The 11725-nt window shown below is 41.0% G+C and overlaps 2 protein-coding genes across 5 annotated transcripts in view; both read right to left on the minus strand.

Moving 5' to 3' along the window:
* The window catches only part of PIP5K1B (phosphatidylinositol-4-phosphate 5-kinase type 1 beta), a 300319-nt gene that overhangs the window by 210662 nt on the left and 77932 nt on the right, over nucleotides 1-11725 (minus strand). The gene's annotated exons all lie outside the window — the stretch shown is intronic.
* PABIR1 (PP2A Aalpha (PPP2R1A) and B55A (PPP2R2A) interacting phosphatase regulator 1) lies at nucleotides 3622-11686 on the minus strand. The gene has a single exon (XM_077907974.1). It carries the CDS (start codon nucleotides 11543-11545, stop codon nucleotides 10682-10684), a length of 864 nt encoding a protein of 287 aa, XP_077764100.1. The 5' UTR covers nucleotides 11546-11686; the 3' UTR covers nucleotides 3622-10681.

Here is an 11725-nt window from a genome sequence, read left to right on the forward strand (position 1 = left end):
TAAAACTGAGCTACTAGTGCCCCTAACTCCACAAGCCAAAAACAAAAATCTGACCACACTCATAAATTTCTGCATCTCGGGTGATGGTGGCTCCACTGTGCCAGTTGCTCAGATCCCCAGACCTTGCAATTATCCATTTCTCTCTATCATGGCCATCTTAAATCTGTTGGCTCTACCTTCAAAATATAGAATATAACCACTTCTTTCCACCTCCACTACTACCACTTGCACCCAAACCACCACCATCTCTTACTTGGATTGCAGGTGGTGGCCCCCTTGCTTCTATACCTGCCCTTTAAAATCTACTATCATCTTTGAAAAAGTGGTCCAACCATCCAATCAACCATCCATCCCTCCCATCTATTTATTAAGACTTTATTTATTTATTTATTTATTTATTTATTTATTTGAGATGGAGAGAGAGAAGGAGGAACAGAGGGAGAAGCAGGCTCCCCACTGAGGAGGGAGCCCAACACAGGACCTGATCTCAGGATCCTGGGATCATGACCTGAGCTGAAGGCAGACACTCAACCAAATGAGCCACTCAGGTGCCTCAAGAGTGTTCCTTTTAAAACTTATAATGATACGCCACTTCTAGGCTCAAAGCATTGCAATGGCTCTCCATCTCTCATAATCAAAGCCAATATCCTTCCATGGTACACAAGACCCTATGATATCTACACTTGCAACAATCCCTCCTCTGCCCACCTCTCTCAGCCCCTCTGACTACCTTACCCTTCAGTAATTCTGCTCCAGCCACTCTGACCTCCTCATTTCCCCTCACTCTACATGTTATGTAATTATTTATTATATATGTGGTCATCCTTCCCAGTACTCTGTTAGAATGTAAGCACAACGTGTGCTCTACAAGGGCGTGAGTCTTTGTCTACTGATGTGCCTTAAGAGACTAGCCAGTATGAAGTGCATATAATAGATGCTCAAGTCAAAATTGCTCAAAAAGTGAATTTCTAGTCTCTTTGCACACTCAGTCACATGACTGGATTCCTTTCTCTTAAAAATAGCCTGTGCCAATTTTTCACCCATTTATCCATTACTCATCTATTCCATGTAAACTCTAGCAATTAGAATGTGCTCTGCACAGATATTAGGGGCAGGAGTAAAAGGCTGAGCCTTTGCTTAAGCACATGGCAAAGAGACAAGAAACCATACAAATATCAGCTGGTAACACACTTAATAGAAGGAAGCACTGGGTTTTAACAGGATCAGAGGAAAGTCATCTAACTGGCTAGGGTTGGAGAGGCAGGGGCCATCAAGAAAGGCTTTCCAGAACATGTACCTCTTGGGTTAAGTTTTGAAGGAGTTAATGAAAGAAGGCTGTTAGAGACTGTAGAAAAAGGAGAGGTGAAGAGCCATTCTCAGTAGAGGACACAGCTTATCAAAACACAGCATATGGGAGCATGAAGCCCTGAGGAACCTCAGGTAGCTCATTAGAGTCCTAGAATTCCCAGGACATGTGGAGGGGGAAAAATCTGGTAGGAAGTAGTGTGGTAAAATGGAGCCCTAACAAAGACCCTACAAATAGGTTTAGAATTTTAATTCAGAGTTAGAAACTTAGCATAAATTGGTACGGTAAAGAACTCCAAGACTTCTAATGCTTGACCCCAAGTAACCTGACAAGGATAATTATTATCATTTACTATCTTTTCAGAAGACTCAAAAGAAGAGAACATTAAAAGAAAGATGCTCAAAGAAATTCATAAACATATCTTGATTTAACTCCAAGTCCCAAAAGAACTGGAAGAAAGAGTACACAAAGGTCCACGAAGAAATGAGCATCAACGTCACGGTTTAGTCAACAAGGAGCTACCAAGAGTCCAAGAGAAGTCTCCCACACCAAAAGAAATACCCAATTTCTCACTTGCCATTCCCTCCTCAACATCTCATATTTTTCCTTTCAGAAGATACCAACACTCACTAGCTACCGGTCTCTCCAGAGCTCCGGTAATCCTCCTGGCATTGCAAGAGTAAAATTGTTCTTTCTCTTTCAATTAAGGGGGAGGGACTGCCTGAATCACAGGAATGGTTACTTCAACCAACCACTTGACTTTCCAAGGGGACAAAAGATCTTTCTCAATTGTCTTCTTTCACAACATGCCTTGCTAGCCAAGCCCTAGATGTTAGTTTGGCTCGGAAGACCACTGTAGGCAATTGGAAAAAAACCAGAACTACCCCTGGCATGGATACAGAACTGAACTTCCATGGGACAATAAAAGCAACAGGCTTTGTTTTCCAGTTGCAGTCATACTGCCTTAGAACCTGTTACTGATTTTCACATCTCCCTACATACTTATTCTAGAAGTTCAAAAAAGAGAAGTAGCTTTCAGGCACAAAGAGATCCTAGACACATACCCATTTCTCTTTTAGGGTAGCACTTGGAATCAGGAGAAAAGGAGGGGAAATCTAGAATGGGAAGAAAGCTCAATTATGACTCCAAGTACACAGATCAAGGCTCATAAAGTAGGTCAGGCGTGTGCGCACGTGAATGTGTGTACGTTTGTGTACCTCAGATTGCATGTGCATGACACTTGAGTATTTGATGTTATCTCTAACCTCTCTCTGTTATAAAATCATTTTCACAAGCTACACAACTAAAAGTCACCTTTGAAGTGATTTTTAAATACCTGCTGAACTTTGAAAATGATAACTAACCCTTTGGAACAAATTGCACCTTTTGATGGGTTTGTTTCAAAATGTCTAACGTAGGAACATGACACCATGAAACTTGAAGTCTAAGCACAAATTCTAAAATGTACTCAAAGCAAAGTTTTCCTCTTTTGGTCCTTTCATTCAACAGTGAAGTCATTTCCTAGGAGGTAAAGTTAAAAAATAATAAAGTTTCTCAGAGATTGCTCAATTGTTCTGAATTTAAATCTCTGCCCTCTGGGGAGAGTTCTTGTAGAAAAAGAAGACAAGCTTGTTATTAGGCAATAAAAGGGTTTGGATCCTTCTTTAAATCCTGCTGTTACTTTCGCTCTAAAAAAAAGATACATTTTCTCCCATTCAGTATAGGTTGCCTTGTCGGTTGATAGTCTCCTTCTGGGTGCAAAAGCTTTTTATTTTGGTATAGTCCTGATAGCTTAATTTTTGTTTTTGTTTCCCGTGCCTGAGGAGACAGAGAAAATTGTTTCTACCGCTGATGTTGAACAGATTACTGTCTATGGTCTTTTTCGGTTTGCAAATGATGTATCTGAGAAGGGGTTAATATCCAAAATATATAAAGAATTTACACAGCTCAACATCAAAATAACATATAATCTGATTTTAAAATAGGCAAGGACCTGAATAGACATTTTCCCAAAGCAGACATACAAATGGACAATAGACACATGAAAAGATGTTCAACATCACCAGAATAATGGAAACCAAAATCACAATGAGGCATCACCTTAACACCTGTCAGAGTGGTTAGAATCAAAAAGGCAAGAAATAATGTTGGCGAAGATGTGGAGAAAAAGGAACCCTCATGTAATCTTGGTGGGAATGTAAATTGGTACAATCACTGTGGAAAGCAGTATGGAGGCTCCTCAAAAATTTACAATTAGAATTATAACCCAGTAATTCCACCACTGGGTATTTACCCAAAGAAAACAAAAACACTAATTTGAAAGGATATATGCACCGCTGTTTATTGCAGTATTGTTTACAAAAACCAGATACGGAAACAACCCAAATATCCATCAATAGAAGAATGGATAAAGAAGACATGGTATGTATAATGGAATAGTACTCAGCCGCAAAAAAGAATGAGATCTTGCATCTGCAATGACATGGATGAGGGTATAATACTAAGTAAAACAAGTCAGAGAAAAATACCACATGATTTCACTCATATGTGGAATTTAAGAAACAAAACACACAAAGAAACAGAAAAAAAAAAAAAAAAAAAGCTCTTAAATACAGAGAACTGGTGGTTGCCAGAAGGGGGTGGGTGGAGTGATGAGTGAACTGGGTGATAGGGATTAAGAGTACACTTATTTTTTTTTTAAAGATTTTATTTATCTGACAGAGAGAGCACACAAGTAGGCAGAGTAGTAGACAGAGGGAGAGGGAGACGCAGGCTCCCTGCTGAGCAGGATCCTAGGATCATGACCTGAGCTGAAGGCAGATGCTTAACCAACTGAACCACCCAGGCTCCCCAAAAGTACACTTATCTTGATGAGCACTGAGTAATGTACAGAATTGTTGAATCATACTGTACACCTGAAACTACTTTAACTCTATATTAATTATACTTCAATTAAAAAGAAAGGAAAAAATATGATACATTTTAAACTTACAGGGCTTTTTTTTGGGGGGGGGAGTCAAAATAGTCTTGCTTTTGTTTCCCTTGGAATGACAATCTAAGGGCAATCAAGGATACTGTATAACTGGAATATAACAAATCATATACATATACTTTTAAGAAAATAGTCTAAAATTTGTATTTTGGTATTTATTTCAAATAGCAAATCAGTTTGAAAATATGTAAACCACAATTTATTTCTATACCAATTTAATTTTTCCTACTACTAAAGAAAACAATTCTTCTGAGAGCTTCCTTTAATATGTCTAAAATCATCCTTTTAAATAAACATATCATTTGATTCAACATATAAGTGGCAGCAAGAGTAGGCTGGAAAATAGACTTTATTTCAAATAAGGAAAAAGTCTGTTCATAAGAAAACAACAAAAAGACCTAAATTCAAAAAGAAAAAAAAAAAAAAAAAGGAATAGAGACTTGAGAAAGTGTACTTGGTTTTCTCATGTTAAATGGAAATAATCACAGCACCTACCCCACAAAACTGTCCTGAGAATTAAATAAACTCATATGTACAAAGCACTGGAAATAGTGTCTAGGTGTTCAATTTAGTGCTCAAAAAATATTAGTGCTAATTATTACTAATTATTGTTACCGGCAATGGGTCATGTTATCAGGCCATCTTTTGCTTTCCCACTGGGGAAGGCAAGCAGTCTTGAAGGGATCAAATCTTTTAAAAATCTTGGCTATAAAGGATGATAGTCCTATTTCGCAGGGGAAAAACAGTGAAAAAACTGCTCCAGATTTCTCAAAGCCAGCAGCAAAGAGAAGGTAATTACAGAGGATCAGTGTTTCCAATCTGTGAAGGAAGAGTTATCACCTAAGAGAGAGAGGGAGATAAGGCCTGTTCTGCATTTTCCAGAGAGACAGCCTTGAATTCAACAATGGAAGTTACAGATGAACATGTCAGCTGAAAGAAAGACCCTCCAAAGTGGAAAACACTGACCTCATAAAAGGACAGGCTGCCCTGAAGGGTAGACAGCATACTGTCACTGAGCGTCAACGCAAGTTTCCATCAGCCAAGGGGGATCAAGAGAGGCTTCCTTAGCCAGTCCCCACTAGATGACAATCATGACAACCTCCCAGGTGATGACAGCTGACATTTCTGCGGAAACTGCCTGGCACTGCTGGACTTTACGTATACTGACCCACGTAATCCTCTCCACTGCTGGGCTCCACAGCATGTGCTCCTAACTACTACAATACTCTGCCTACCACCCACTTTTAGAAACTTGAGCAAATTACTTATTTAACCTCGCTCTGCCTCCACTCCCTCATTTGTAAAATGACAATAGCATTTATCTCTCAGATGATATTGATTTGTAAGTAAATTGTAAGTGAAATTGTTTAGTACCTAGAACGGTGCCTGACACATAACAAGTATTTTATATATAACTTTTTTTTTTTTTTTTTTAATAGAAAGGTCATTTCAACTTTTAAGACAATTTTTTACATGGATGGCAAGTTAGGGCAGGCATAAAGAACTGTGCTGGCTACAGGGAGCAATCTAATTTTTTTTTAATCATATAAGCGGAACTCAAGGCTTGCTGATTGAAGATTGATTCTCTAACAAAATCAAATTAGCCATGAAAAATATGGGCAAAACTGAAGCAGGAGTTCTGCATGAGATCCAATTCTCTGTATACTTTGTCACGGCTGATTTTTAGGCCTTGAGAAAGGGGGCCTCGTCCATCACTCACTGCTAACTTGTTACCATCCTCAAGGCCTTGGCCAGTAATTCAGCCACATTTTTAGCAGAATCTTTAATTGCTCCATACACTGGACTCAACCTAGATGTGCTTAACCAATTCTTTTTTTTTAAAACTTTATTTATTCATGAGAGACAGAGAGAGAGAAAGAGAGGCAGAGACACAGGCAGAGGGAGAAGCAGGCTCCCCACAGGGAGCCCAATGTGGAACTCGATTCCAGGACCCTGGGATCACGACCTGAGCCGAACCCAGATGCTCAACCTCTGAGCCACCCAGGTGTTCTTGGCTTGACCAATTCTTAAACCAAGGTCAATCCAAACCACTTCTTTTGTATCTGTCATCCAACTGCAACCTCGCATCCAATGTGGCCTAGTAAACCTGCCTTTTGACCTTGAGTCACTGCTTTACAATTTTCATAAGGCAACATTAACTCTTTCTTTTGCTCAAGCTTTTAAATCTACTCCCGTCCACACTCAAATATCCTAGACTACTCAATAATTGAAAAAATAAGAGTAATCAGAAACAAATCCTTTCCACTTTATATATACCTTCCTCCACACCCATCAACTCCTGCAATAGCAAATCAATTTAACATGTACTGATATCTTTGTTTGGGTCTTTTCACTCTTTCTGTTTTCAAAGAAAAATAAAATGCCTCCAGACCTCCTTTCCCAGGCTCTTTAAGATTTATTTATTCATGAGAGACACGTGGAGAGAGGCAGAGGGAGAAGCAGGCTCCACTGGGGAGCCTGATGTGGAACTTGATCCCAGGACCCCGGGCCATGACCTGAGCCAAAGGCAGACACTCAACCACTGAGCCACCCAGGTGTCCCTTGACTCTTCTATACGCTGATGCTACCCTGGAAATGTAGTTTACATCACCTTCCTTGGTTTGTTGTTCTGGCAATGATTCCCATCTTCCACCTCTCTCTTGGATCTTCAAACTTTTTGTACTCCTCTATAAATGTGGCCGTAAGAAAAAAAAAATCTTAGTCCTGTTTCCCCTCATAAGCCTGGTCACTTTCCCCATCTTACTGCCAAATATTTAAGAGTTGTGTCTTCTATAGGTGTATGACCAGCTGACCTAACCTAATAAACCTGAATTACTGGAAGGCATCCTGATACAGGTTATTCTTGATTACAATCAATCTTTTAAGTACACTTAAAGGTTCTGACGTCCAGCAGTCGCAGATTTGGTGACCATTATTTTTTTTCCATTTTCATAGTGTTTATAACAGACAAAATAAAGGAAAATATACCACAGAGGTTTGTTATATAGAACAGACTGTACTTTAACTAAATGTTGATATGTGCACTGGGACTTTCAGCAGAGTTTATAGCTTATCAATACTCATATCTTACAAATGTTTTTTGAAGGATAGTTCTCACGTGACCTAAGCCCTTACAGTCTACAAAGTAATAGACTAAGTTTATGAACAATAATATGACAATGTAAATGGTCTACATAAACTCTTAGAGCCTCATCTGATTTAAAATTTACCACCTATATAGAAAAATAAGCTTATGGATGTGAAGGTTTCCCTGTACCTTCAGAGAAAATGATCTGGTAAGAGGATCTAATATGGGAGAGAAGATGATGTATTTAATGAGAAGGAAGCAAGCCAGTGAGGGTGGGGTACAGAAAACAAGAAGGAGGGGCAAGGGTCAGATCCCCCAGGGCCTCCCGGGCCAGAATTAGTATTTTGGTATACCACAAACATAACAGGAAGCAAATGAAAAGCCTTAAGCTGGGCGATGGAAGATCAGATATGCAATTTTAAGAGGATTACTTTAGCTGCTGTATGGAGAATGAATGGACAGCCTACCAAAGACAGTGTGAGAGGGAGAGATGGGAATTACGCTAGAAGTCTCGGAGGGAAATGAATGGTAGCCTGGGTTGGGGTGGCAACAGAGATGAAAACAAAGTAATAGATTCTGGAAGAGAAAATCACTAAGACTTGGAGAAGATTCGGAGGAAAGAAAAGGAAGAGAGATGTCAAGGGCGTGGTGGTTCCTGAATTTATATACATATATACATGAAAATGAGGGGTAAAACATCTTATACAGTATATCTTGAATTAACAGAAATTAGCAACAGGAAGGGAAGATGAATTTTACATAGTAAAAGGCAGACTTGCAGTTTTTACTATATAGGTATCTGCATTGTTTAAATACTTTTATAATCAGCAGGTATACATTCTTTCATAGTTAAATTAACATGCAATAAAAAAAGAAACAAAGCACTTGCCTGGCTGAAAAGGACAGGAATGGCATTTTAGGGGAAAAGAACAATCCATCCAAAGGCACAACACATGAAAGTACATGGCATATTTAAAGAATATCAAGTAGTCTAGTGTTTGCAGAGTAAGAAGGAAGGATGTGTGTCGGGGTAGGATGAGCAGAGCTGTGAAGCTGTTTTACAATATGCCCGGTTCACGAAGGACAGTATTATATGCCAGGTTACAGAAAGCATTCCCTACACCGTGGGAAATGAGGATGCACATCGAGTTTTCAAGCGGGAGGGGGGAAAATCAAGTTTATATATCAGAAAGATCACTTTAGAGGTGGGGTGAAGACCAGGCCAGAGGAGAGGTGGGAAATCACTTAGGCTGGAACCTAAGCTGAATCAGAGGCAACAGAAGCAGTGTAGCGGAGAGGTCTCAGGTTCACTTCAGTAGACAGAACTGAGTGATCACGCTGGATGTGACAGGGAAAAGGGGAAAGTCAAAAACGCTTTCTATGGTTTCTCGTTTAGAAAATCAGCGAGCACATCAATTTAGGTAACTCAAGAACAGGTTCGATGAAAAGATACTAACTTTTGTTTTGGAGATGCTGAGGTTACAGTACGTCTGGAAGCAGATCAAGGTACCCAACAGGAAGTTGGACATACTGGAGGAACAAGGTCAGGACTGGCACACATGAACTATTACCCAGAACAGAGAATTTTAAGCCTGTGGACACAATCTTACCCTCAACATAGTTTCATTGAACTCTTAAGGCAACTTTCAAAAGTTGACTAGTTCCATTTATTCTCGTAGTTGTAAAAAAAAATTCCACATAATTGTTAAAGTCTCTGTAGGCAGTTACTTAAAGAAAGCCGGAGCTTTTTGTCTTGGTCTCTTTTATTTCTTCCCCTTTTTTTGTCTGCCATTCTTTCTACCTATCTAGTAAAGGAAGATATAGGAAGGTATAATATAAAAACATTTGTTATTAAATATTTTCATATTTTGTCTTAGTTGTAAAAGGCAAAGAAAAGAACATTTCACAATTCTACCTTTAACAAAATCTAAGTTAAATAACGATTTACCTATGTGACTCTCCACTGATTTTTTTTTTTCTCTTGCAAGTCACTGACCCTTAATCAACTGGCATCCCCAAGGCAGTCAAATCCAGCTGTGGCTTTAACTACACAGGTTCCTGCAACAATTCCACAGTTCTGTTGTTGCTCACTGTCGGAAATCCAAGTCACACTGTACCTCTGTCTAACCGATGATGCCCTAGTTTGGTGGGAGGTGGAGAGGAAGGACCTGTTGGCAAGGAAACAGCCGCTTCCTTCCTGAGCCAGGGAAAACCAGGAAGGTAACAGATGGGCAGAGCAGAAAAGCAGCCAAAAGTTGCTCTGGCTCCTTGTTGGCAGGGATTTTCACTGAGGCACAATTGGATATTTTAAAGCATATCAATGATTGAGAGATTTTTATCTGCCTGGGTGCTCTGGTGAAGTTCAACAGGGCTTCCCACATTCTCTACATCTGAGAAACTTTTAAGTTTGCAGTGGTACAAAGGACCTGGTCTCAGCCTATGTACAGTGGGCTAAGACTGCAAGGCACTGTCCCATGTCCCTTCAGGATTATACCCAAGAGAATGCACTTTCTGGTCTAGAAAAAATTTTTAAACTTTTCTGTAGTTATATTGGCATGACTTATTAGAATTACTATTAAAACTTCATTAGAAAATGCGTTTGTTTACTTTTATATAGTTAATTTAAAAAGACTTGTTGCAAACTTTTATATTTTGTTTTTATCATTCCCCCCTCGCAGCCACTTGTGTACCCAGAAAATTAAATATCCGAGGATTCCTGGGTAAAATAGACAACCACTGGATCACTATGTTATAACTAACATATTTTTAAAAACCGCTGTAAGTAACTAGGTTATCCTCCATCAAATAGAAATTAGCGACCACTGGAAAAATAACATCAAAAATTAGTGTGGGCATGAAATATGGAATTTTAAAACATCAGTTTACTATACTGATTAATTCAACATTTATATTTGCATCAGAACTTAATAATCCCATAAATAAATAGAGCTCTCGATTATTTTAAAAAATCAAGGGATAACATATGTATTTAAACATATTAGCAGCATAAAGACGTATGCTTCAACACACTTATTGGAAAACGTCTGAAAATATCACTACACTGAATTCAAGGGCACCCGCAGGAACCTGACATAAAAGTTCTCTAGAGTAACAACATCTCAGGAAATTCCAAAAAAAAAAAAAAAAAAAAAGGAAAGGGTCGAATAGGAAATAGCCTCAAATTAATTGACAAAGTTCAGTGCTTGCTCCAACTTGATTTTTCTCTCCATTGCAAAAAAAAAACAAAAACAAAAACAAAAACAGAAAACAACGAGTCTCGGGATGGGAGGGTGAATCACTTAGATGAAAGTTCATCTACTGGAATAAATGGAGAGGCCGCTTGGGCAGGCGACACAGGAGAGTCGGTGGTAGTGCTGACTTTCGCTGGTGAGTTACAAGAAGATCCGGCGCTGCTGCTGTTTCCGTCAAGGGTATCAGACGATACGCACACGCCAGGATCTGACAGCTGTGCAACGTCAGAAGAAAGCATGTTGGTGATGCCCTGGAAAAATCTCTTTGGCTGATACTCAGTTTCCATTTCACATTTTCTTTTCAGTGGTCCAAGAACACTTGGTCTAATGCAATTGATGGGACTCTGGCTTCTCCGGGTAGTAAACCGAGTCGTTGGGCTGGGAATAGGGCTCGGAGGCAATCCATTGCTACTCACAAAACTTTGCAAGGATGGTGAAAAGCACTGCTTCCCGATCCCCCGGGTGGGTGACGGCGCTGGTGACACCGGAATGAAATCGATGCGCTTCGGGGAGGCGGACTTCTCCGCGTCGTTGTCACTCAGGCTGAAACTTTCCTCCCAGGAGTGGCTTATCTGCATGGCGTTCTGCACCTCGCGCTCGTGGACGGTCTCTCGGTTGATGAGGTCCATGCCCTCCTCCTGCTTGATCTGGTGCAAGCGGCTGCTGTGCATGCGGACCGGGGAGGCCGGCAGCAGCAGGCCGTGGCGGTTCGGGAACGTCGTGCTGTTCCGCCGGGCGCTCGGCGCCTCGGCCTGGAACACCGGCGAAGTGTCACTGAGGCCGTGGATCAGGGGGGCGCTGTTAGACCTCCGGAGGCCCCCGCCCGCGCCGCTGCCGCCGCCCTCCGCCGGGCTCCCGCCAGCACCCGGAGGCAACTCCAGGTCTAGCTCCATCTTCTCCTGAGCCATGTCGGGGGCAGGGAGGCGGGGGCGGCGCTCAGAGACCTGGGATTCCCATTCCCCGCGGTCCAGGGCCAGGGCTGGGGCCACCGCCACCGCCGCCGCCGCCGCCAATCTGTCAGCGGGCTCGTCCTCTTGCGCATGCGTGCCCCTCCGCGCAGGCGCCCTGAGATTTCTCTCCGCGCGGCG

Source organism: Canis aureus, chromosome 1, assembly GCF_053574225.1.
Source record: "Canis aureus isolate CA01 chromosome 1, VMU_Caureus_v.1.0, whole genome shotgun sequence".
In the NCBI taxonomy this organism is placed as follows: Eukaryota; Metazoa; Chordata; class Mammalia; order Carnivora; family Canidae; genus Canis; species Canis aureus.